General features: G+C 39.4%; 1 protein-coding gene across 9 annotated transcripts in view; it reads left to right on the top strand.

The window, feature by feature from the left end:
- Positions 1-27,522, top strand: part of SH3KBP1 (SH3 domain containing kinase binding protein 1) — a 232,221-nt gene that overhangs the window by 170,541 nt on the left and 34,158 nt on the right. For all 9 annotated transcript variants that reach the window (XM_061453237.1, XM_061453241.1, XM_061453236.1 and 6 more), the window contains 2 exons: positions 4,413-4,507; positions 24,709-24,810. In XM_061453237.1, coding sequence (XP_061309221.1) covers positions 4,413-4,507; positions 24,709-24,810 — 197 coding nt within the window. The remainder of the gene's footprint in view (positions 1-4,412; positions 4,508-24,708; positions 24,811-27,522) is intronic.

The raw sequence follows: 27,522 nt of genomic DNA, 5'->3' as shown, positions 1-27,522 counted from the left end.
AGCATATGCATGCATATGTATTTATAATTCTGTCTCTGGCGTGATATATATTGGGTTTTCTATGAAGTAGCTTGCTTTTAGTTTAAGTGGCTTGTGGTATAAGGGCTATATTGTAGAAAATATATATACATTTATATATTTGGATTCTAAAATTCAGCAGAGCAAAACCATCCACAATGATTGAGAAAGCTACTGCAGATGACTGAGATTGCAAAAAAATGAAGGAAAAATAAGCAGATAACAGCAAAGGCAGTCAGTCACAGAATGCATTGACCACAGCACTTGATTTGATTACTCCACTCACTGACTATTTGCAATTTGCTATTGCATAGGAATACCAAAATCCTAGCAAGCAATTTATCATCTTGCTTGGTGGCAGAACGTATGAGAAGTAGCTGAATCTGGATTAGTGGGGCCCTAATTACTTCTGTTTCTGCTTTTTGTCTTGATGAGGTTTGGGGTTTTTTTACAGTTTGCATCTCATGAAGTTCTCTGAAAATATTGATTAGTGTAACCTGTTTATGAGTCTTTAGTGTAGCAGTTAGTAGTAAAACCAGATTCTGCTGAAATAAGTGGATTTTTTTCATCTGGTTTGTGGTTTTGGTAACAATTACACAATTTTTCACTAGATTTTGTACATTTTATTTCATTTCTGAAAAATAATTATGAGTAATAATTAAAGAGAGGAAGCTTAAGCTCAAGGAACACAATTTTTATGCTGCTTGTTTTCTTACATAGTATTACGGTTTGTGTCTGTATTGTTTGGTGTATGATTTAGACTTCATCAAGGGGGAAATATTCAGTCTTCAAAAATCAGGTACACACTTTGTTGTTTGTTTCATTAAAGAAAAAAAAAAAAAAATTCAGTTTCTGAAAACTTAAAAGGGTGAATCCAGCTCAGTGGTTAGTTTACCTGAGATGGAGGAAATCTTGCTATGGGGTAGAACAGTTCTTGCCTAACAAGAAGGAAGCAACAGCAGCAGTTAAGTAGGGGAAATTGTGTCATCCTGGCCCAAGAGGAAAAGCAAATTCCAGACTCACTATCCCCTGTGAAATTTAAGCTTGAAGGTATGTTTGTCTGTGGACTGCTGTCTTGAAAGTCACAGCTCATCCTAAGGGTCTGGCAGGAGGACAAATCCAGGAGACATGCTTTTAAAGTGAAACACGGTCCACCGATACAGTAAATGGAGTTTGCTCAGTTCTGGTTTGCACAGTATAATATTTAACCAGTCTCAAAATACAGTCAGATGAATTTACCTGCTGTAATATTGCATGACCCCAGTTCATATGGACGGTCTATACGTTGACAGCAGTGCTTTACACTGCAATTGTACATGTATATCGAATTCTATTGGTGAAATACAGTGCTTGCAATGGCCTAGGTATGAAGTAGCTGTATTCTGTAGGAAGGCTATCTCCTGCTGTCATTCCCCCTCATTGAGGTAGTGAATGGGGAGAGAAGTGCTTGAGACTGTATAAAATATGCTGTGTTTTGAACTTGGGACAGACTGTGGGATGTAAGTTGCTGAACAGAAAGAGGTGCATGTTAACTACGGCCATAAAATATCCAGTTCTTTTTACAGGATAGATAGCCCATTTATAGTGTTTAGGATGGTTCTGACACTTTTTTCCTCAACAGAGTGTAGGCAGTGACACATCACTTGTAATAAATATCTAGTTCTAGCTTTTTCTCCCAACTTCTGAGCTACAAGGATGGTGCTAGGAAGGGGAATTGCACATCACCCTGGGCCCTTGGGGTCTGTTAGAGAAGCTAGCAATGTCTTTGTTCTTTCAAAGGACAGGACTAGGAGGGACATGGGCAGAGAAGATGCTTATTGTTGTGTCATCTTTGTACCCAGTCTAGTTGAAACAGTACAGTTCAAAATCACAGAATGTAACCAAGGGTACGTATTTTCAAGTGGGATTATTCCTAGCCCAAGCCCTCTCAGTTCACAATATGCTGGGCCAGAAGCTGAATATTGTACATTAGATCCAGCCTGTTTAAGTTGTAAGGTTTATCTGCTCAGTCGGTTCCCTGAGCAATGCCCATTGCCTATGGCAGGTTGTTCTCCTTTGCTTTGGGGGAGCTGTGAGTTTGCAGGGAGAGACTCTGTGGTCTGACCAAATAAAATATTGTTGAATTAATAAATGCAAATGGAACACCTCATGAGTATTTTCTTTTCTCCATTGTTAATGTTTCAAAGTTGTCTGCTGTTGGGGGTTTAACACGTATATTTTTGAAGATGTCTTCAGGTCAAAGGAAAAAAAGAGGCTTCTTGAAGAGCCATCTATTGGTGTATAAACCCAGCCTTGGAGGTCAAATGTAAAAATAAGTTTTATCATCTGTAGTTGAGGAATGCTTCATATTGATATCTTATTTGAAGCTTTAATTTGATTTGTTCAGCCTGGAGAAGAGAAGGCTTTGGGGAAACCTTCCACTACCTAAAAGAGGCCTACAAGAAAGCTGGAGAGGGACTTCTTAAAACGGCAGGTAGGGACAGGGCAGGGGCTTTAAGCTGAAATAGGGTAGGTAGATTTACATTAGATATTAGGAAGAAATTCTTTACTGTTAGGGTGGTGAGACACTAGAACAGGCTGCCCAGAAAAATTGTGGCTGCCCCATCCCTGGCAGTGTTCAAGGCCAGGATGGATGGGGCTTGCAGCAACCTGGTCTAGTGGAAGATGTCACTGCCCATGGCAGGGGGCTTGGAACTAGATGATCTTTAAGGTCCCATCCAACACAAACGATTCTATGACTCCATGATTCTGTTATTCCATGACTTAGATCTATTTGCCAGGCTTGTAATAGGACCTTTTTTTGACCTTTAGTTTTTTGATGGTGTTTGCTTTTTTTGTTGGGGTTTTTTTTTCATTCACTTGGAAAACACCCAAGTTCAACATATTCCAGTGTGGTCTTTGCAGTGCTGTGTCTGAAATTAATATTTCCTTTTATCTTTTCCTTCTTCCTATTTAAATACAACAGCTGAAATTAAGTTCTTCTACATCCTTTTGTGGTATTGTGCTGTGTTGATTAAGGACAATTTTAGTACGAAAATAACCTATTAATCTCTGCTTTTATTAATCTGATTTTAAAGGTTCATATTACTTTGAGTCCTGTTAGCTTTGGTTTTACATACTTAAATTGTGTTGGTCTATCATTTCCTTAGGAGAAGTTTGAGACTGACTTTGTCCAGTCACTTAGACGGTTCCAGACCCAGCTCTGTTGCAGTGTCATCCACATGGTTCTTGTTAGGCAGAGGAATGTTTTGATTTAGTGTATGTCAGTGCAAATTGCACTCCAGAGAGACCTGGCTCTTCCATAGGTTGTGCACTGTATCTGTCATTGTGTCCTCTCTGCCCTGGTGGAGCCTCAGACACCCGAAGTGTTATAATGCAGGTTTTCTATATAGTAAGTGTAAAGAAATAGGTCCTGTTGTTTCAATTTAATTTGTATTTCTGTGGCCTGCAAGTAGCTGTTTCTCTGCGTCAAACATGACGGTTGACTAGATATAGAGGTCATCAAAACTGAGACATTTAAAGTGAGGAGAACACTTCTACATAGTCACATGCCCTTCTACAAAGGGTCCAAGAATATCTGTGTGTGTTTCTTTGATCTTTTAAGCCTGCTGTCTTAGAGTATCATATATTTTTTATACATTATTTAACAGCTGGAATACATATTCCCTTTTTATTTGTAAGGCACATTGACATACTTGTCTGTTGCACAGCAACATGTTGTAAGTAACTGCTTTTCATGACAACTGCTTTTTATGATTTCTAAGTAGGAGTGCTGGCTCCTGTATTTTCCAGATGAAAGGTGAGATGTTGCGTTTATTTATAGATGGTAAAGGGAAAAGGGAAGAGGAAATTTTAGACTAATATTCAAACCTATTCTTTTATGCTGAGTATACAGAAGATTTATTTATGAATGCCTTCAACTTTATTAATATATGATTTATTATTTTACCATCTTCATAAATTCAGAAATACCTTCTTTCCTGCATATCAGGGAATAGATAAGCTATGTCAGCATGCTGCGTCTTTTATGCTTCCAATTTTTGTGATCTGGTGGAAGGCCATACCAGTAGAACTGTTGAAGCAAGTGTCAGGTGCAGGCTTACCCTAAGGGAAATGGTTTGTGGCAGGTTGCTGTCTGGAGCAATTTCATTTGAGGTAATGGTTCTAGGGGCTACAGGGCCAACTCCCTGGATGACGTGTGCAGGAATGCTTATCAGTGTGAGGTTTGTAAATATTTCATATATTTATGAAGGTCTAAAATACAAAGAGAAAGATGGCAAGAAAATAAAGCAGCAGCAGGAGGCACTTGTGGAATATTTTATGAAGATTTTCACCCTTGGATAAGCAGTTGTTAAAAAGTGATAATTTATCATATTGGATGTTCTTCCTTTCAGCCAAGGAGTATTGCAAAGTGATATTTCCATATGAAGCACAGAATGATGATGAGCTCACAATCCGAGAAGGTGATGTCGTCACACTTATCAGTAAGGTAAAAGCAATATTTTTTTTCCTATGAGCGGCATCCAGTTTTTAAAATCAGTATCATTCAATTGCTGTAAAATCCCTGTTTGTGCCTTTGACAGTGTCCTGTCTAAAACGTTAGTTTGACACTGAAACACTGCATAGACTTCAGAGCCTGTATCTCCCTTCTTTTTGTGCTTTAGAGCCTTACCTTGATGATGTTAAGTGAAGAGCAGCACACATGTACTCTTGAGTCTACATGTTCATGCAGATAATTTTAATTTGAATCTGCTGGCAGATCTGCATACATAAATTGTAAATTGATCCCTGTATCAGACATAAAAGCTAGACAATTAACTGGAAGGCTCATGAAAGCAGGAGCTTTGAACATCTCTGTTAGGTGTGTGTGTTATCTTTCTTGTAGGAATTGTGAATTAGATTTTATGGGTTAGATGGAGATAATGTGCCTATATTAGCTTGATGAGCTAAACATTTATTTAAAATGTAGCCACCCTAACACTATGGTAAAACAGAAAAAGATGATAAGACAAATTAAATAATTTTAGATCCGTGTTCTTTTCTTTAAAAATACTTGAAATTATTCAAGATGAGAAATGAAACACCAGTCCCAGGATTTATGTTAAATCTCCAAAAACTATATTGTAGATGGTGAGTAAACAGTTGGCTTTCTTTTTAGAAGATCTGTACACCATGTTACAAAGAACAGATTATAGTTTAGATGCACCTTATTTCCTGCTCTTGTTCGAAGACTTTGTAGTTTGCTTAAATGTTTTTGACTGCTGGACATAAGTATTAGGGGAAAGAAAAAAAAAGAATCTACAAACTAGAAAAGGCCATGGCTTTAGCATTATGAAGTTGAAGAAATTATGTGTACAGTAGTGCTGCTGTTGTTTGTGCTTATATGAAAGTAAAAGAATTAATTCTATAGGTGATAAGTTTCATAAGAAATTGTTATTTGACTAAGCATTTTGTCACCTGGGCAGAAACCCCCAAAAACCTGGAGAAGTACATCTGGGGCAGTGTTTGCTATATGCTAAGCCATTTGCAATCCTAGAGGATATCTTTGTCCTGAAGAATATACATCTAACTAAGGAAAAGTAACCAGATGTTTGGCAGGAAGAGGAACTGCAAATTTTATAAATGAAATGTGTACATTGAATATCCTACAATAACTTGCCCTCCATGATTTTTTCTTTAGGTTGTCTTGAAAACAGTTTGGCTTTGCCTGATTTAGAATGTTCTTGTGTGAGTATTAAACAATGTCTCTGATCATGGAAGTGGCATTTAAGACATTGTTCCTGTCCCCTTTACGCTATATTGACCAGGTTGATTTAACTCTTTGAGACAGCTGGTCTCCAGATGGAGCTATGTTCTTCAATATATGCAGACAAAGAGACCATGACTACTGAGGTTTTGATATGAGATTTCATGTGCTTGATTTTTCCAATTTTTTTCTTCCTGCTGCTCTGCCCCACAATGAAAAGATATCTGTCATTTATAATAACTGAGTTGATGATTTGACTGAATTGATCAGATCTCACAATCATGCAGTGAGAAGTTTGTCGGTATAGTTTCTAGTATATCCCCTTGTCCTTCTGTTCTCCAGCCTGATGGTAGCAAGCCACTGCAGATATCTTATTCAGTTTTTTTCTTTTTTTTTTTCTTCTGGTATGTCACATGTCTATGAACAATTACATAAGACCACGCCTCTAGAGTGGGGGATCTCAACAAAAAAAGGTTTGACATTTCTCCGTGGATGTTTTTTTTATGCTGTGTCTGAACTAATGTGAGATACTGAGTAAATAGTGCTTAACAAGGAGGCACTTTGCAGTTCCCTTTGTGGTTTGTAGACCTCATTGCAGTCAGACTTGTGGGTTTTTTTTTCGTCTCTTTTTAATGCATAGTTTAAAAAATAAAATTCAAGTGATGTGGAGTCAAGGCCCTTGATGTATAGTTCTGAAAACAGTGGGGTCTCCTCCATGCGCTACCACGCAATGTAGTAACTTTATTTGAGTCCAGGTCTTCTGAATTGGGTGTCTGTTGACATCTTTCTTTTAGTCAGCAATAACAAGGTCAGCCTCGCCTTTCTGCCCACCAATGGCTTCTGCTAGAGAGTTAACTTTTACCTGGAATTGAAATCACCGTGCTTAGAGTCTCCTTTCCATGACCAGTGATCCATACCGACTGAGAGGAAATAAATAGAAATCTATGGAGTACTTCAGAAGCTATTACCATGGTTTTGCTTTGTTATCAGATTACGGAGTGTCTTTTAATCGATTTGCAGGAAATTGTTTTGCAGGGCTTGCTTTTCATGCTGGAGAGCATTAGACAGAATTTATTCTTCCCAGTTATCTATACCATTGCTTTTAAAGAAAGTAATGGATGTTGAAGTACTTTCCACAACCACAGATGCATTATCATGTATGTATCCTGTTGAAATCACTAAAATCAGAAAGTATATAAATTGTCAGTATGAAAAGTCCCTCACTATGCTGATCATTTTCACACAGTTGGGTCTATAGGAATGTTTGAAGAGTCACAATTTTAACTTGAACTAAATTTGCATTAGTGAGAATGTGTGGAAGTGGCTGAAGTAATGAATGAGTAACACAAGAATGGGAGAGAAATGTCATGAAAATATTGCAAAATAATCTTAAAATGAAAATGAGATAGCACTTGGTAGGTGCTATGAGGAAGGGGAATGACTTAAATGAGCTAAATGATAAGTTACTAGGAGAGCCTCTGTATTTGTGCATGCACATGTGAGAATTTGTGTGTGAGGGAGCTGTTAGTCTGGTATTCATTTTTAAATGCTATACCTTTATTTTGTGGAAAGAATTGCTAAGGAGTAGTCTCAATAAATGCAGAATTCAAACCCACCATTTTAACCATGCCCCTGCAGGTAAAAGGCATAAGATTATATCAGAGTTCTGTCTTTTCCAGCTAAATCAGTTGTAAAAGTCCCTTTGTCTCATGATGATCAAATATATACCTAATATAAAGAACAAACCAACATTTTTTTGTCATGGCCTTTGCAGAATCTGTTTCAAATTCTCACTCTCTTTTGACAGATGTTGAGATCTTGAGTCAAAAGCTGATCAGATGTTTCTTATAGTCTTCTCTCATAAGGGAATTTGAATATCTGAGGGTTTTATGAAATAGCCAAAGGATACTTTGAATAAATTTGCTGAATCACAATTGACTTCCCTAGTCACTTGGAGAATGTGCTGATAAGATTTTTTTAAACACAAGTGAATCAGTAGGGGCTGATCATTTACTAGTCAGAACTGGTCAGTATCATAGGTTAAAATATACCTAAAAGACTAGACAAAAAGCAGAAATTAAGTTCACATAAATGTATTCCAAAAATTCTGGAAAAGGTTTTTCTCTCCTCCTTTTCTCCAGTGAAGCAAATACTTTTGTATATACATAGAAAAGGTTTTAGTTATTTATTACTGAAAATTAAAGTGGTAGCCCCTTAATTTCTTCATGCAAAATATTTTAAAGGACCAGAAAATGTTGCTCAGAATTGTAAAAGAAGGTAAAAGCTTCATCTTCAAGGCAATAAACCAGGAAACTTGGTACCTTTGCTTTGCAAAAGGGATCTAAAATACACCTTTGGAAGGAAGAGAAGAAAAAGCAAAATACAGTGATTTTACTTGTTTAGTGAAGGTGATTGTGCAATTTGATGATAAAATATTTTCGTAAGCTGAAAAGACATGAATGGCAAGAGGCTGTGAGAATGACCCCATACGTTATTCTTTGTAATGTCAAGCAGTTGTGTTCCTTAGGTAATTTTTTTACTGTCTTCAAAATGTTCGTGACAGCATTTGGATAAGAACAAGAACGCTGCTAGTGGCTGCGCTGTGCAGGGAGTGGCAAACAGATCTTCTATCATGTTCAAATACTGATTTTGGAGATCGTATTTGTAACAGATAAAGTTGCTTTAAAGCAATAGAAGATTCATGTGATGTTTTCAACTGTCATCTTGAAATCTTGGGGTTTTTCTTTCCAGCACTTTTAGACATAGCTAACTGTAGGCTACTTCCCAGTGTTAATAAAGACTCTTAATGCAAAAAGTTCAGATTTCTTAGTAACTCTAATAAATTCTGAAAAATGCATAGGAATCTGGAGATTTCACTGGCATACAGGAAATGACCTGTGTGAGAAATTGATAATAATAGCTAAATAATTTCAAAGCAAATACATCAAGCACACACTGGCAGCTGTGCACTTATTTGAGAGCAGTTTTACTTGCAAGAGTGGGAAGATTTCATTGAGCTGATTTCATTCATCAGTGTACCTGAGCTCTAGGCAGTAAAGATCACTTTGCTCCCAGGAATGGAAATGGTCTGGATAAATAAAATTAAGTACTTCAAAAATCATTTTAAATTGAAAAAGTTGACAGTAATAGAAGAGTATCCTCACCTGAATTCTTCCTGTTGGAGTAGGAGTTGTAGAGGGCAGTATCAATGACAGTTCTGATAATTCTGAATTTGCAAGACACTGAAATTAATAGATGTCAGTATATCAGCTGGAATAATAATCTTGTGCCATGCTCCATCTGCATACCTCATCTGGCTTTTCCCTCAGCCTCCACCTACCTGGATTGCAAAACCTTTCTTCTTGTGCTAAAGGATAACAGCCAAATACATGCCATTAGTGGTAGAAACGCGTTGCGCTGAACTGATGGGTGAACATGAGATGAGATCCTTTCTGATTTTGCAAAGGAGCTTTCATGGGGAGGCAAGTTTCATGGAGGGTGTCCAGCCTCCTTGTGAATTCATCAGAAATGTCTGAAGGATTAATGGGGTGAAAGAGAAAGCAACAGTCACATATAGCCTCCCAAACTCTTGCGGATGCTTTTCAGATAGTACTGCGAAAGTTGGTGCATTGGTATCATGAAAGACACAACAGTGTAATGCGTGTCACTACTGAAAGACATGACAAATTATCGGTCTAGATATTCAGTGACAATCCAGATATTTCATAGCAATCCAATTTATAGTGCTTAATTCTGTCTTGGGAAAAAAAGAGCCATAAACCTAGTTTCTAAAACAAGCATAATAATGGCCATCAGTTTTTGCAAAGCTAGTATTTGGTTTTGGTGTTATTATTAATTATATACTTTTACTGGTAGATTTGCAAGTTTTGTGGTTCAAAATGCTGTACATTTAGCGAGTCCCTGCCCTGAAGCACATGCAATCAAGTGGTAAGACACACAATTAAGTACAGGAGAGTAGAAGGATGTAAGGAGACAATTAAATGAGATTCAGTGTTGATAGTTTCTTTCATAATGTCATGTTTTCAATGTTGCAATGACTGCTCTGTTCATCTGTCCACGTTAAAGTATGAAATCTGTCCTTATGCGGAGCACTTAATATTTTCCAAATCCTAGAGCAGTCATTAGGCACTTAATTTCTATTTATAGACATTTACCTGAGTATGGCCCTTTCACTAAAACAATTCTCCTGGTTTTCTTTCTCTATTACAAGATCTTTAAATGCTCATCATGGTGCAGAAGGTAACTGTTCAGAGCGCTTTCTTTAGTGGAGTGATTGCCAAGGCGAATGCAGCTGGCTAGGGCTGTGAAGGAAAACAGCTGCTTTCACAGATGCAGGAAGCTCCGAAAGGGATGAAATTAGTAAGTGCTATGTACAAGAGTCTTGGCAGTGAGTTGAGGCCATGAGGGGGGAAGGAGCAGGAGCCGGACAGTGTGACAGAGAATGCTAGCTGTCACTTAATTAAATGTTTCATTAGGTTGTGGTGTCACTAGGGTACAAACCTCCCTGTTGCCTGCATTTGTTCCTATGGGGTTTTTTTTTCCATTGCTGATTTTTTTCTGTACAATTTTAATTACAAACAGCATGTACATCTTTTACAACCTTTGGTTACAGAATTATGTGAAAGAATTAGAAGACTCTCAGGTTTTCTTTCCGTAGGATCAAATAGATAGATAGTGTCGCTCATTTTGCCATATTAAGATGGAATTTGCAGTATTTTCTCCTCTATGGGTAAAAAACAAAAAAAAAGTTGGTAATATTTGAGGTCATTAAAAATAAACCTAATTGGCCAAGAAAACAGAAATTTTCAAAGCAAAAGTATGGTAGCTAAAATTTATCTCTTTTGAAGGAAGGAAAAAAGTTAGTCATACTTCATAATAGTCGTTCAGATAATTTTCTTTTTCATTGATTGACAGCTAAAAGCTTTTATCTCATTTTTGGAAATGAGCTCACTAATATAACAATACAAAAAGAAAGGTTATGCAGGGGAAAATATGATCTGGTTTAATAAAACAAAAATGGCTTTCTGTCAGAGCAGCACAGTGAATTTTGTTGACACTAGACATCTGGTCACACAGATGCCCCTATTTGGGTTCTAATACAAGGTATTTTGAGCGTTTGTAACTTCTGGAACAATCCCGCATACAGAAACTGAAAGGAATACAGTAAATAAACATCAGATAATGTCCAGCTTTAAGAGAGCTTTTATGATGTTTTGCATTTGAAGAATAGCATGTAAGCAATAACAGCACTTCTTGCTTTCCTTTGCAGATAAATAGGTATTTCCCTCTAAGAGAACAATACCATAAAGAGCCTCGGTTCATGCCCTTTTCTCTCCTGAGATAAGCATGAATTATTCAACTCATCTTTAGCCAGCCCTAATAGCCATACCTTATCTGCTTTCTGTGTTCCTTGCTCTCTCTAGATCAGTGCCAGTTTTTCTCCCAAGACATCCCGCCTCCTTAGGTAGTTGAGAAACCTGCTTGTACCAAAGTTGCTGATTGCATATAAGAAATTATTTTGTGAAGTGTGCATGCTGAGGGTGCAGTTTTATGTGATTGATGGTAAGTGGCTGCTGAAAGGGATGGTTCTGCTTCTGCCCTTTTGCCTTGCATCTGGCAACCTTGGCTGCAGCACACATGGGGACATGTGAGTAGGAAAGGGTGAGTCGAGGAGCAGGATTGCTCCTGCAGTCAACAGCCTGCCAAGAGACTGGCTTAGTGGTAGGGTCACTTTTCCCTAACCTGAGACTTTCATCTGAAAGTTTTGACCTAATGGAATGAGAAGGTTTGAGTTTTTGCTGGGTTTCAAGACACTGTGCCATATGGGATGGTAGCAGAATTCCTGCAGAATGAGATCCTTTTGACATGCTAATGTGTGTGGCAAGTGCATCGGGTAAGACTTGTGTCACTGCATAGAAGTATGAGTGTTTCCCCATATGAGTCATATAAAGCAACTATATAAAACTTGTGGGGACACTGATGATCAAATAAATAAATATGTTTATTTTCTAAAATAATTTGATATAGTCATTAAGTTATAGGGAAAACTGACTGTGAGTAATTGTCCTGTCTTTTTTCTTCTTGCCTGAAACTTGTCCTTAGCCAAGACTTTTAAATGTTTATAAATAAATTTTAATGCATACTCCTATCTTGTGGCATTTATTGGCTGCTGTGATTAGCAATGAGGTATTAGGACGGTCTGTGTAGAGATAAAGCCTGACAATAATGTTTAATGAGGTACCATGTGCAGCTTACATTTCACTGGTATCTTTAGAAACATTACTGAAATGCTAATGTTTGAGCTGAGCACTTAAATAATCTGTGAAGCCTGAGATTAGTACAGGAGAGAGGGGAGAAGCTGGCACTTGAATGTTCTTCTTGTTAGTATATTTATAATATTAATTTTTTTTTTTTAGGTATGCACTGAAGTTCTTTTTTCCTGTTCTTGTTATCACTGATTGCAGTGCTACAACAGTGCCTTCAGAGGAAGGGATGCTGTTGTTCCTAGGAATTTTAATTTTGACAAATGGAAGTTCATGCCAGGCTATGTAGGAGAACGAGCAGGATCCCCCATGCATGCAATGCTTCAAGATTTGAATCATTTGGAAAGAGTTAGGTTTATTTGTAAGTATGTTTAACACAGCCAAGCTAATCTAAAAAGGTGACACATTTAAAGATAGAAAAAGACATTTTTTTGCTACCCTGTGCTTTCAAACGTTATCACTGAAATGCTGAGGCTTCTGGAAAACTGTGATTATTGCTCACAATGTGGGCTTTAGACTCACTGCTTAGCTTCATCCTTTCTTTTATCCTGAATGCTGGGTTCACCTGCTGGTTTCGTAGTATTATCTGAAGTCCAACTGTTTCAAGGTAGGGAGAGCTATTTAAAGGGAAAGTAAATGTGCACAAATGGTGCCAAGTAATTAGTAATTGTAATTAGGACCCTGGTCCTAAGATGCCTGTGACCTAAGTAGTAATAGCATTAAATAATCCTTCAAATGTTTTGTTCTGTGTTTTTATAATCTTTCTAAATATAACAAATGTAATTACATAAGTATTTTATCTTGGCTCATCAGAGGCATAAATTATGTCTAATAAATTACTAGCAGCACCTTTTGTGATTGTGTTGGCTAATTTAGTTTTAATTTGAATATTGGAGTGCTAGAGTTTTATGATGTGGAACATATTTATTTCTCCATGATATTCTGCTGACTGAACATTGCAAGTGAAATGAATCCCCAGAAGAGATTGTTTTGTTCAATGAGCAACATAATTTTTCCTGTTTGTACAAATATTTCATCAAAGCATTTCAGCTTCACTACTGATGAAACTATTTAGTCACAGAGTCTAAAGTCAAAAGGTTAGATTTAGCCTGAAACAGATTTAACAGACAAAATATATCTGGTCTGGTACATCCTCTACTCTAATGTCCTGTGTAGGGCAGGTCATTCATTATTCTCAGTCAGTTTCTTTTTTTTAGCAGGGCCAAATAACTTGAGCCAGTTCTTGAACAGACTGTCTTTTGGAGAGGTTGTGCCTTCCAGTAAAAAACACTGCTTGGAAAGAGTAGTGTAACCACAGCTGAAATCATATCTAATTTCTGATGGTCTCTCCCATTTCCTTCTGTACAATATTGACACAGTAAACTCTTAGTAGAGCCTTGGACCTCATGGATAAAGAAAAATATAGCTGTTTGCCTATTTGATTTTTTAAGCTTTAAAAGATGCAACTGTTATTATCAGATGCAAGGTCTTAATGGCTTGGGCATGAGAACTGACAGCAGCTGGGAATGATCCATGCAGGATATGGGGCTTCTGGGACATAGGCTGAGGACCTGAGGGATAAATCCTGGGTTAGGAGCCAAGTAGAGCCACAGTGGGAGGTTTCTTCTCATACTTTTCTTTCAGTATTTCATAATCCATGAGTATTTGCAAGAAAGTGTATGTAAAGGGAAAACGGGTGTTCTCCAGGACTGCCTCAGAAAACTAATTGTATATTGGACTATCTCTTTTATCTAAATGATCTTGGATTGGGTAGTTGTTGAGAGTCATTCTTCCTTGTTGCCAGATTTTAAAATGATGTTTTTGCTGAGGAGTCCTTGATCACTAACCAGATGCTTTAAATCATAGCCCTTTATTTTTTAACTGTTTAACAAATTTTCACTATACTTTGAAGTCTCAATCCCAGTAACTGAGTTTAATAAGTAACTAAGCTTGATCATTTTGAATAGTCTTTGATAGCACAAGGTAGGTGCAATGTAAGCCTCTGGAGAGATGTTTCCTTCATTCACAGGTATTTTACCAAGTTTTATGAGAATTTATGGAGACTCTAAAATCAGGTTTTTTTCTGGCTTTTAAAATAAAATTGGATTTTGATATGTCTTGGGATTTGACATGTCTTGGTTTCAGCATCATGATAGTGAATCTAGCAAGAAATCTAAAAAAAAAAAACAAAACCAACCCACATTCTTAAACATGATTAAACTGCTTTTTTCACCCAGCTTTAACGTGATTTTCTTATTTCACCCCAATGACAAGGTTGTATTATTGTAGATCTGATGCAGTATGAGCTGACTGGCAGAGTGCTTGTTCTTCAGATGTGTCTTTCTTTGAGGCCTTTAATCCTCAAATTCAGAAGCCTGTATATGTTACTGCCTTGGTTGAAGCGCTGAACCCAGGACAGTTACATGTGTCTGTGTGCATGGATGATGTCTTGAAAACTGCTATAGACACATTTGTTCACACTGAAGGTGTCTTGTTTTTCTTTAAATTATGAGGTTGGCTATCCATTGTGGAAAGACTGCAGCTGGCTTCAGCAGTGGTCTAGGTACAAGTGCAGCAGCTTCTGAACACAGGCAGGAGAAAAATTATAATTAGTGGACAGAGAGACAAGTAGCTGCTGGTTTTTATTTAAGTGATTAAGAATATTCTCGTAGCACACAGTAACTCCTGTAAGTGGCTGGAAGGAAGAAGGAGGAAAAGTAAACCAGTGCATAGTAATTGGAAGAAATTGGAAGAAATTGATTGGCGCATATCTCATATAAATGTTATAGTAATTTGTATGCTTTATTGATTCCTAGCAAAATAATGGGGAAAAAAAATCCACAAGATTTTTTATTGTAAATACATTCACAACCAGAAGTGCTGCTTTCCACTTTCAGAGAAAATGTTGGTTGCCTTTGCGATCCTTTCATCTGGCTTGAGCCTAGATTGCAAGTAGCAGCATGGGCTAGAAATAAATCCTTCTGTAATAGCCAAGCCTGGTTATTAAGAGAGAGAGCATTATATGAAGTCAAAACCCCTCAGTCTTTGGGGTATATGAAACTCCTGCCTACTTGGAGCAGCAGGAGAGCCTGTGAAGCTGTGAGTGTTTCCAGGAGCCAGAGTTCAGTCATATTTGCCTGACAGAGCAATCTGTTACTGTCAGGCTCGTAGCTGGAACAGGGCTCAGCGTAAGAGAGAGGTGCCACTTGCTGGGTATGAACTTGCATCTTTCAGTTTCATGGTCTTGAATCACAGAATCGTAGAACAGTTAGGGTTGGAAAGGACCTCAAGGTCATCTAGTTCCAACCCCCCTGCCATGGGCAGAGACACCTCCCACTAAACCATGCCACCCAAGGCTCTGTCCAACCTGGCCTTGAACACTGCCAGGGATAGAGCGTTCACAACTGATTGTCACAACAATGTGACATCAGCTAATAAAAGAGGAGATGAAGTTATTGGGGGATTGACAGCTCTGCCTTATCAACCTCTTTTGTCATCTCTTTTGCTACCAAAGAAAACCAGCAACGGTGTTCAACTAAGGGGAAGTTTGTGTTCCTGTCTTGCAACCAGCTGTACTCCTACGCTGGAGAGATGACTAGGGCTGGCGTCTTGTCAGTAGTGTCTGTCTAGGTACAGCTGCTTCTCTGCAGTGAGCAGAGTATTTGTAAGACTGCGTAGTATAAGATGCCTTATGCTGGGTCTTTCTGTTCAATCTCCACCAGCTTCTGCTTTTTTACGGTTGGATTGAGAGTGCTGAGGGAAGGAACAGCATGGTGTTTGTTTTAATACAAGAGCAGTAGTTTTGCTACTAAGCAAACATAAGATACTGTGTGAATAAGAGACCAAACAATGTCATGATTCTTTCACCCAGAAGACGAGGGAGCAAGACTCCAGTGTTTTATGTCTTTTTTTTTAGCTGGTATGAGTAGCTTCAGGATCTCTGCAGTTGCTAAAAGGAGACTAAGAATTGATCTTATGCTGTCAACCCTACTTAAGTATTTCACTATATTTCACTTACATTCAATAACAGGATGAAAAATATGGTGCTCCAAATGGAAAATTTCTTTGCCTGTATGTTAAAATGTCTTTGTACGGCTTTTATATGGTCTCTCTAGTCATGCATCGCTTTCTCTTTTCCCCACTCCATCCTTAGTCTTTTAGTCACCACAGACATAGGTTTCAGAGTGAGCTTTGTCCTTATCTTTCTTATTATTGGGTTTTGGTTTTTATTTGGTTTTCTTCTTTTCTATTCTTCTAATTTCCTTTCTGAGGGGAAAAAATAAATAAATAAATAAAGGTCTGGTTTATCCACATTATTTCCTCGGAACTTGCATGTCTCATTTCTAATTTCATGAGGGATAGGTCTCTCCCTCTTATTCTTCATCGAATCATACAATGGTTTGGGTTGGAAGTAACCTTAAAAATCAGCCGGTTCCATGGCCAAGGATGCCTCATGCCTGGACCATGTTGCCCAAGACTCTGTCCAACCTTGCTTTGAATACTGCCAGGGATGGGGTATCCACACCTTCTGTGTTCAACCTGTTCCAGTGCCTCATCACCCTCACAGTGAGTTAAGAACTTCTTCCCAATATCTAATATAAATCTCCCCTCTGACAGCTAAGAGCCATTACTCCTTGTCCTGTCACTACATGCCCTTGTACAAAGTCCCTCTCCACATTTCCTGTAGGCCCCCTTTAGGCACTGGAAGGCTGCTCTAAGGTCTCCCCAAAGCCTTCTCTTAGTTTTTTTCTGGTAGTTGCCATTTCTCCCATGTTTACCCTCTCCTCTTACAATAATTTTCTGACTTACGTAAGAATGCCAGAGCAGGTTGACATTTTAGTACCTAAATTTTTGTGTAATATTTGTCACAAATACTGTAAAGTTTAAAAATTCCTCCTCAAAAATTCCTCCACATCTCTTTCTCCTCACTATGTTTTGTCCAATTCTTTACCCTAATACTTATCACAAATGAACGTTGCTAATAAATCCAGTGCATTGAGTTTATTATCTCTTATTTGGGATCTGCTGAGCTTGCAATTAGAATGGATGTTGATTCTGCCATAGAAGAGCTTTTCAGTCCTTCTTTCATTTCGCCTCTCCTCCCTTCCTTTACTTCATTCTCTAAAAGGTCATTTGGATTAATCACAGGCAAGATTTTGGAACAAAACTACTGGGCAGGGCCAGATGCAAAAGTGGCCAAGCTCCTCCCACATATAAAAGAAGCCCTTAGAGGGAGCACCAGTGACCAGGAGTGCCACCAGCAGGGTCGGCAAACAGGGGCATGGTGTGGCAGCAAGGGTATGGCACTGCGGTTTGTGTGGCAGTTCATGCACAAGGGCCTGCCAGCTCAACCAGGGAGCAATGGTATCCACCCGGCAGAAAGCCATGGCCTCTCTAAGCTCTGCACCTGCCGTGACTGACACAGCTGCCCAAACAGAGCTCCAGTGGGAACATGCTGCCACCCAAGTGTCAGCTGCAGGCTGTGCTCTGTGCTTATGCCTTCATGGGATGGCAGTGGTAAGCACACCTCTGGGAGGTGTGCCCAGGTAGGGGAACTCCTGCGCTTGGTGACTGGGCTCCAGGAGGAGGTGGGTGGGTTGAGGAGTATCAGGGAGTCTGAGAGAGGCAGAGACTACTGGAATTGCACCCTATCACTACTGGAGTGGCTGAGGGAACTGGGGTTGTTTAGCCCAGAGAAAAAGCGGTTCAGGGGAGACCTTATTCCTCTCTGCAGCTGCCTGAAAGGAGAATGTGGCGAGGAGGGTGTTGGTCTCTTCTCCCAAGTAACGGGCGATAGGATGAGAAGAAATAGCCTCCAGTTGTATCAGGGGAGGTTTAGATTGGGCATTAGGAAACATTTCTTCACCTTCAAAGGTTTGTCAAGCACTGAACAGGCTGCCCAGGGAAGTGGTGGAGTCGTCATCCCTGGAGAGGTATTTAAGACACGTGGATGTGGCACTTACAGGTGTGGTTTAGTGGCGGACTTGGCAGTGCTGGTTAATGATTGGACTCAATGCTCTTAAAGGTCTTTAACAACCTAAATGATTTTATGATTCTATTTCACTGGAAATGAGGATAAAACCAAGATTTGTGTTTCAGTGAAAAAAATGCTAAACTTTCCCTCTGGATTTTTGTTTCATGAATCTGCCCCTGCCTGAGCCATGAAAACAGAATTGGCAATGTGAACTGGCAGTGGATTTCTGTAAGGTGTTTGTTTGCACTGTTACTGCAGTGAGTCAATGAGTACAGTCTGTGAGTCAAGCTTTGGTAGGAGTTGATTTTTACAGTAGCTAAATGTTGGCCCAGCTACCACCTAACTTGCATGAACTCTAGTGTCTGTCAAACACAATTTCTACTTTTTTGCTGTGTCTTACTTTTCAGTTTTGTAAATCTTTTGTTTTCCTTTTCTTATATTAAACTAAAATACATTTTCAGTAATTGGGATATATTTTTTCATGGAGATTTGGTATTTTTCAGTGTCTGTTTTTTGTTTACACTGTTACAAGTCTGGCAGGATAACATGGAGATAAGGCAGAGATCCACTTTGTTAATACATTTTGGAATACTGATAGTGGATGGTAATAGCTTAACAGTTTTTTTATAAAACCTGCATTTTGAAATGACAGCCATCTTGCTGACCTTGAACATGTGCAGATATATTAAAAGAGACAATATGATTAGGATTGCGTGGCTGATGGGCATCTCAAAGTATTGAAGTATCTTTTGCTCAGTGTTCACAGGCAGCCACATAGTTTCAATCACGTTGCCTTGATTGGGCTTCATAGCTCTGTCATTTGTTAGTGTTTGAGGCAGCTTGTGCAGCTGTAACTCAGATACCCTTGTATGGTTGTCTTGTCTCATGATGAAGACTTATCTGCTGCCAGCATCATACATGGGCTTCCAGAGGCTACTGAGGCAGACCAAGCCTGCAGTTGTGCAAAATGGCACTCTGCAACACTGAGATTCTTCACCAGATCTCATCTGTAGCTTTTAATTTCTGAGATCTCTGTATCCTTTTGCTCAGTGACACAGAAGCCTCCTCTGGCAAATACAGTAAATGAGAAAATCAAAGAGAAACTGCCTGAAAATTTACTTTATGAAAATCCAGCATGGTTATTGGCTTCATAAGCCTGAGCAACAAGCCGGAGAAGAATAAAAAGCAAACCTGCAGCTGTTTGGGATTAATGACTGTGTAACGCAAACAGCATCTTCATGAAAACAAATGAGCTTTAAACAAAGCATTGAATATGACATTCATGTGTATTAATAAAATGAAGAAGTCGGAGTAAGAGTTGTGTTTCCTAAGAGCATAAAAAAATCCGACCTAAAAAGAATGTATGTCATGTAGTGTGTTGTTTAATCAGGTTTATCAGCTAACACTAGGCTGTGGTATCAGCTGAAGCAGAAGCTTTGCTTGAATTATTCTTAATATTTTTCAAAATCTAAATCGGGTCATAAATATTTTGGCAATTTCAGATTAGTGGCGTAGGGGGTGGAGGGCATTATAGAACACACCATGTGATAGAACAGTTGAGTGCACTGATTACTAGGCTGTGCAAGTAGATAGAGCCAAGTGGGAGGGCGCCTTCACATCAGGAATGAGGGGTGCTGGCTCTGCAGTGAGAGTAGCATCCTGCACAGCACCTTCCCATGCCATGCATGACTAGCTGATTATCTCAGTCCCTCATGGAGCCCTGTGTTCACTTAGTGGATATTTTGAAAACATCTGTGAGTCAGGAATAAGCCCTGTTCACTAGCAAAGGCCTGACAGTCTAACAGAAACGGTAAATACTGCTATATAACTCCCAGGAAGGTCTAGAAAAGGTAAGTGTCCTTGGTAAAGGCCATCCTGCTAAAGAGAAAGGAGAACACAGGAGAAATGCACAGACTGAGCATGAGAGAAAACAACCAGAAAAAGAATGGCAGAATTGTTCGGTGCCTGCATCTGTAGATTAGGAACAGATTATATCAGAGTAAAATCTTGAGATGTGGAGGGGCGAGGGGGGAAACAAACCCCCAAACCAGACATGATGCAAGAAACCAGGCTATTTAGCTCATGTATTATGTTAGCACATACTGTATCTCAGGAGATGAGGTGGACTAAATAAGCTAAATAAAAAGCTTAAAATAGAAAAGTAACTATAAAAACCCAACCAGAACATAAAAGCAATGATCTTTTAATGCTAGTCTGTTTTCTGTCAAGTATCATCCAATGTTCATGCGTTATAACTTACAGAAGAATGCCAACAAGAACAGGCATTGTGAACAATAATTTTAAGATTTCTCTTCATATTAAGTACGCCTCATTAAGTTAACTTGCATTATTCTGTCATCCCTGTAGCAGCTGAAACAAATGATTTCATGGAAATATAGCAATAAAGCTGGTTTGCAATGCATGTATTATTGTACAATCTTTTATTGCCCATTCACATTCAGATTTTTCTCGGTGGATCCTCTACTCTATTTGAACTACTGTATGCTTCTTCTTGACAAAGAACTACTTGTTTCCTCTTATTTTTTCCTCTCTGTACTTTTGTAGTATGTGGATGTTTTGTAAGCATTGTGAGGGCATATGACTAATTCTAGCAGATGATGAGATGAAGGTCAGAGTGGCTGTATTTTAAAGTCTGTAGTCACTTTGGATACTGCTCTTGAAAAACAAAACAAAGCCAAACCAGATCTGTCTTTTAATGAATATTTAACATTCTGTTCCCTTATATTGGTATTATATGATATAGGTTGATATTCAAGGATCACCTACTGCAAGCTCAGGACTGTTGCATCCCACCTAGAAGGGAGTGCAGCAGGAGGGCCAGGAGACCTCCTTGGATGGATAAGGAGCTGCTGAGGAAAATTCAAATGAAAAAAGAGGCTTATAATAAGTGGAAGCAAGGACAGGTGGCCTGGGAAGAATACAGGGATGTTGTCTGGGAAGCTAGGGACCAGCACTACCCAAGTCTTGGAAGGCAGATGCTGGGACTGTGAGAATGAAGACCTTGGGCCCACTGTAGGAGAGGATCTGGTTTGAGACCATCTTAAAAACCTGAATGTGCACAAGCCCATGGGACCTGATGAAATCCAGCTGCGGGTCCTGAAGGAGCTGGCAAATGAAGTTGCTAAGCCACTGGCCATCATATTTGAAAAATCATGGCAGTCAGGTGAAGTTCCCAATGACTGGAAAAAGGGAAATAAAACCCCCATTTTCAAGAAGGGGAAAATGGATGACCCAGGGTACTACAGACCAGTCAGTCTCACCTCTGTGCCTGGCAAAATCTTGGAGCAGATTCTCCTGGAAGGCATGCTAAGGCACATGAAAAACAACAAGGTGCTGGGTGACAGCCAGCATGGCTTCACTAAGGGGAAATCCTGCCTGACCAATTTGGTGGCCTTCTATGATGGGGCTACAGAACTGATGGACAGGGGTAGAGGAGTTGATGTCATCTACCTGGACTTGTGCAAAGCGTTCGACACTGTCCCACACGACATCCTTGTCTCTAAATTGGAGAGACATCAATTTGATGGATGGACCACTCGGTGGATAAAGAACTGGCTGGATGGCTGCTCACAGAGAGTTGTGGTCAATGGCTCAATGTCTGGCTGGAGACCAGTAACGAGTGGTGTCCCTCAGGGATCAGTGTTGGGACTGGTCTTGTTCAGCATCTTTGTCGCTGACATGGACAGTGGGATTGAGTGCGCCCTCAGCAAGTTTGCCGATGACACCAAGCTGTGTGGTTCGGTTGATACGCTGGAGGGAAGGAATGCCATCCAGAGGGACCTGGACACACTTGTGAGGTGGGCTGATGCCAACCTCATGAAGTTTAACCATGCCAAGTGCAAGGTCCTGCACCTGGGTCGGAGCAATCCCAGGCACAGCTAAAGGTTGGGCAGAGAAGAGATTCAGAGCAGCCCTGTGGACAAGGACTTGGGGGTGTTGGTTGAGGAGAAAATGAACATGAGCCGGCTTCAGTGTGCGCTTGCAGCCCAGAAAGCCAACCATTCCTGGGCTACAGCAGCAGAAGCATGACCAGCAGGTGGAAGGAGGTGATCCTGCCCCTCTACTCTGCTCTTGTGAGACTTCAGCTGGAGTATTGTGTGCAGTTCTGGTGTCCTCAGCATAAAAAGGACATGGAACTGTTGGAACAAGTCCAGAGGAGGGCCACGAGGATGATCAGGGAACTGGAGCACCTCCCGTATGAAGACAGGCTGAGAAAGTTGGGGCTGTTCAGCCTGGAGAAGAGAAGGCTGCGTGGAGACCTCCTAGCAGCCTTCCAGTATCTGAAGGGGGCCTATAGGGATGCTGGGGAGGGACTCTTCATTAGGGACTGTAGTGATAGGACAAGGGGTAGTGGGTTCATACCTAAACAGGGGAAGTTTAGATTGGATATAAAGAAGAAATTCTTTCCTGTTAGGGTGCTGAGGCACTGGAATGGGTTGCCCAGGGAGGTTGTGAATGCTCCATCCCTGGCGGTGTTCAAGGCCAGGTTGGACAGAGCCTTGGATGACATGGTTTAGTGTGAGGTGTCCCTGCCCATGGCAGGGGGGCTGAAACTTGATGATCTTAAGGTCCTTTGCAACCCAAACCATTCTATGTTTCTATGATACTATACATGGCTACAACAGTGACTGATTTGAGCATGTGACATTTTTAACCCTGGAGCTTTTATATGTACTGCAAAACAGTTATGTCTTCAAAGCCAAGTTGTGTGGATGAACAGCATTAAGACATGCAGTTCCACCTGGTGTTCTTAAAGCTATTTTCTCACACAGTGAGAATGTTAAGATTCTGAACTTCTTGATCCAGTGCTGTTTCCAGAGAGATGTTGCCTGATAGCATATATGAGACTTGTAATATTTGGCCTATTTAATTTGCCTCTGTCCAGTTTTCGTAGCTTTGTTCTCTGTGCAAACCTATTAGTGTATGTCATTGCCTCTGCTTTTTTCCTAAACTACTTGCTCACTCTTGCTACTTTTATTATATCCATACCCCGCATATATTCTTGTAATTTTATTCTGGTATACCAGATGCACAGCTTTTTAGCTCTCTCACTTTACTGAAAAATGAGAAGAAATGGATGATTGTAATGAGCCAGCGTTTTATATTATCATGCATTTTTCCATAGCCCATATAAAGTCCTTTCAGGGCAAAAAACCACTCAGTTTCTTCAACAGTGAGTGATGGAGAATCCTCACTGAAGGATGACCTGGAATAGTGACCATGCCCCAAGCTAGAACAGTCATATCTATGTTTGTGCCACTGAGTATTCAGAGAACACAGCTCCTAAATTTCAACTTATCTTTTCTGAACAGTGGTGAAATGTGATATTTTGAAAAACTGAAGTATTTCATTAAATCTGAGAGAGTTTCCAGAGGGTTGGGTTAGAAATGTTAGAATATTAACATCCACTGTGTTGAAGTCTTGAGTAGTTACAGTGTGACTCTGCTCCCAGGACAGCTGGATATACCTGGCAGGAGCAGGTGGCTTGGTCAGTCCAGTTCTGTAACTGTGGAAGCAGTGGTGCCACAGTGATAGCTTAAGGCTGATGTTGCCAGATGACGCAGGGTCCAAGCTGTAAACCCAGCCCTGTGTAGCCCTGGCTCTCATAGAATGGAGGGATCCTTGGTGAGTTTTTGTCATGTTAAACCCATGCCCTGTTTGTGGGATTTCCTTTTCCCTCATGCCTGAGGTATATAATATTTGTTGCATGGCTCTGAACTACCTGAAGATTTAAGGCTACTGCTCAAGAGGATAGAAAAGTTGGCCAGCCAAGGGCTGAGCCAGCTGCTAAAATTGACTGAAAGGGTTTTATGACTGAGCAGACAGTGGGTGACTTTCCTATGTGTTTTGGAATAGAGCTGAATTGGTTCAGCTACAGCTTTCAGAGAATGTGGAAAATCTTAACTAGAAGTATTCTCTTTAGCAAACACAAAACCAGTGATCATGAAGTTTGCCATCCAGGAATTAAGGAACAATGACAAACTTTTCTAAAATGGTTGTGGCTTCTATCACTGTTATTATTCGTGACCAAAATACCTGTACTATTTTTTTCATCGTTTAGACTCACTAACTAAATCAACTGAACTAGTTGATTTATTGCAGGCATTTAGCTGTGCATTGTTTTGCTGCACAGACTGCTTTGTGCTGCTCAAAAATGCTGCAGAAAAAGGTGATTCTTGATACTGTTCAATAGTACAGTGCCTTCTTGATTGGACTGTGATGAAATGTAATAATTCTAATGTGTCGAGCTTTTCTGGAAAATGTGGGAAATAAAGGAGCTTTTTTACCTCCTGGGATTTATGATGTTTAATTAAGTTATTGTCATTCTGTAAAATGAAGTCGGAGAGAAGTATTATCATACGTGCTGGAAATGCTTTCTGGTTTAATAGATCAAATGATGAAATAGTGTTTTGCTTTAGACACTGACAAGCTCTTGAGCTCGTACAGCATGTTTATTGTTCTTTTCTACCTGCTCTATGTGATGTTGTAATGCAGAGTGATTACTGAGGTTCTTATCTGGTAGATTATCCTGTTAACCTGGCACTCCAGCAAATTGTCATGTTCTAGCAAAAAGGCAGGACATTATGCAAAAGAGCACTTCAGCACACAGATCTTTTCAGCACACAAGTACATTGTGGTTTTCATGTTATTTTACTCTTTTGTAGGATTGCGTTGATGTGGGATGGTGGGAAGGAGAACTAAATGGCAGACGAGGTGTGTTTCCAGATAACTTTGTCAAGCTTCTTCCTTCTGATTTTGAAAAAGAGGTAAGCAATGTATTCTTCCATTTTCACTTTAGAGTACAGAATAAAAGTGGAGATAAAGAAATTCTCTTTTGGGTATGTGATTTTCACAAAGTTTTAGTAACAAAATATTGTTAAAGAAAATGAAATTCTGGGTTAGAAAGCATCCATGAAAAGAGCATGGGGCAGTCAAAATCCTATTATGGAGTTTCTTTGAAGGGTTTGATTGGCCCATCCAGTCAGTCAGCCTCCACTCTGTTGCTCTGAAAAGCCCTCTTTCCTGCATCCTAAGTATGAAAGAGAGAGAAACTGGAGGTCCCAGAAAAATTTGCTGAGTCAGATGAGCAGTGGTGGCCAGAACTGTTAACTCTTCTCCATTGTTTCTGTGATGGAATATAAAGTTAACATACCACGTGTATGATTGACAGCAGTCAAACGCTTTTCCAGAATGAGAAGAGGAAAATTTTAACTGTGAGATTTGAAAACCAACAGTGAGCTTTTGGTATCTCAGAGGCATGTTTCCTTATCTCTCTCAGAATTATTAAAAAAGAAGGTATAAAATCTATGCAGAAGCTATTTCAGCTTCTGTTTATTTGAAAAAGATGGCGTTATTATTTGCCAAACAATATTTAGAAATCCTGCAGCTTCCTGAAATAAAGTAACGGATTACTTCCCCCAAAAGTCCATTCCATTTCTAGGAACCTTGTCAGTCATCAGTGGGATATTACAAACTTGCAATCAGGCTTTTGATGAGTATTTCACAAGGACAGTGTAAGCCTTCTGTGATAAAACAGAGACTTACTGACACTCAACTTCAATCTCTGGCAATAAAATTGGATGCCAGAGGCAAAAATTAAATCACTTGGAAAGCTTAATAAAGCAACTATTAAACAACTCACAGAAGCTAACAGGAGAATTATTGAAAATGAAGGTAGAAGAGCAGCAAAAACTGTGGGAGATGAAAATGCAGTTCCATAGCAGAGTGGATATCCTGGCTTTAGGCCTAATAATAAAAGAAGGTGATTTCCAGAAGAGGCAGAAATCTTAAACTGTAAAACACAGTGAGTTTATTATAGAAGAAAAAAAAAAAAATCTTTTACGCAATTTTTCGTGATGAAATTTATTCAGTCTTTTTGAACTTATGAACTCTGTATCTTGTAGTGTTTTTCAGAGTACTGTGACTGTGACTTGTAGAATAAATTAAATGTTCAGACACTTAGAAATTGAAGCTAGGTTTGCTGTAAATGTGGAGAATAAAGCTTTATTAATTTTTTTAATGGCACAGATCTGGCCACATGAGTAAAGAACTGGTAGGACTATAGATTATCTGCTTGAATCAGTGCTAAAAGGGAAAGAAATGGGTACTTTTTCAGTGGCTTTGTCAGGTATTTTCTGATGTGAGAAACCTTGGATTTCATCCGATGGCATGAAAGTATTTGTTGCAGTAGCTCTTCTGTTTGTTGAACAAAAGCTTGATATTTTTTCCCATCTCATTATTCAGTCCCCAGTTTTCCAATCCTGATTTTTTTTCCACACATGGGTATTTGTCCGAGTCCTTTTCTATTCATTGCTTAGTCCCAGTCTCCACCTCTTAGGTGGTCTCAATTACAGAATTTCCCCCTGAGCTCACTACCTGAGTCTGAATCACCATCTGGATTTACTTTCTATCCCTACACCAAATTTCTTTATCCAGCTTCTTTTCCTCTCCCCTTTCACTCTTTGTCTCTTCTCCGTAGTTTCGCTCTCTTTTTGTCCAACAAGTCCTGGTTTCCTTTCTGTTGGCTTCATTTCTAGTCTGTCTCTGTCACCTTCTCAGTTATCTCATCCAGCCACAGACCCTTGTAATTCTTCCTTGCTTCTCCATGTTTCCCTCAGCGGTATTAAGGCTTTTTCATGCTACCTCCATTCTGATCTTTGTCTGCCTTTTTGAAACAATGTATTTCCCCAGTCAGCTTCCAGTTAAAGCCGCTTTGTCTAATGAACCATAGGATGCTTTCTCCTTTGTGTACAAGGTACATTAATGTTTTACTTTTAATCAGGAGTGGAATTTGTAAGTGAATCTCTCACTTGTTCATCTGCAGTTTATTTTTTTTCACCATGTATTTTTAAATACATTTGCCAGATTTGAAAGAGATCGCTGGGAAGGGTGAGCAGCAAGGGCTCAGCCTTCACAGCAACCTCACTCCTTGTTAGTCTTCAGACCAAAACTTTGAAGTCCTAGAGCATAGGCTGAACTAATTATTGCAAGCGAGCAAAACAGCTGATCTTGAAAGTATGCGATCCTTTTGGCAGATGTATAGAAAATAATAGGGAGGGATTTGATATCAACATGGGTTTGATAGAAAATATGAACCTAAATGGTCAAAGCCATGTGTATGTAGAAAATCATCTTACAGGTAGGTTCACAAGTCTATATACAATACTGCATACCCAGCAAGGTTGATTGCTGTGATAACAGCAATTGTGATCTATCTGTAGCAAAAGAAATAACGTCCTTCTATAGAAAAAAATGATTGACATATGAAGAAAACAATTATAAATTTTTACCATTATTCTCTTTAATTATGATACTTCATGGCTTTTTAACAGTGAGAGTTAAGGTATGTAATTTGATTTTGAATTCATTCCAAGATGTGTATGGTAAATGCCAGTATGGTGTGTATGCATACACACACATCAACACAGAAGAAAAGCCACTCTTTCCCTAGCCTAGACATGAAGAGGAATGGTTCCAGT

The sequence above is a fragment of the Pezoporus flaviventris genome, unplaced genomic scaffold (genome assembly GCF_033815535.1).
Source record: "Pezoporus flaviventris isolate CSIRO_AGI_PZ_B2104156 unplaced genomic scaffold, CSIRO_AGI_Pfla_v1 ptg000015l, whole genome shotgun sequence".
Lineage (NCBI taxonomy): Eukaryota > Metazoa > Chordata > Aves > Psittaciformes > Psittacidae > Pezoporus > Pezoporus flaviventris.
The sequence above is the reverse complement of the archived record's forward strand: the minus strand, read 5'-3'. Positions and strand labels throughout refer to the sequence as shown.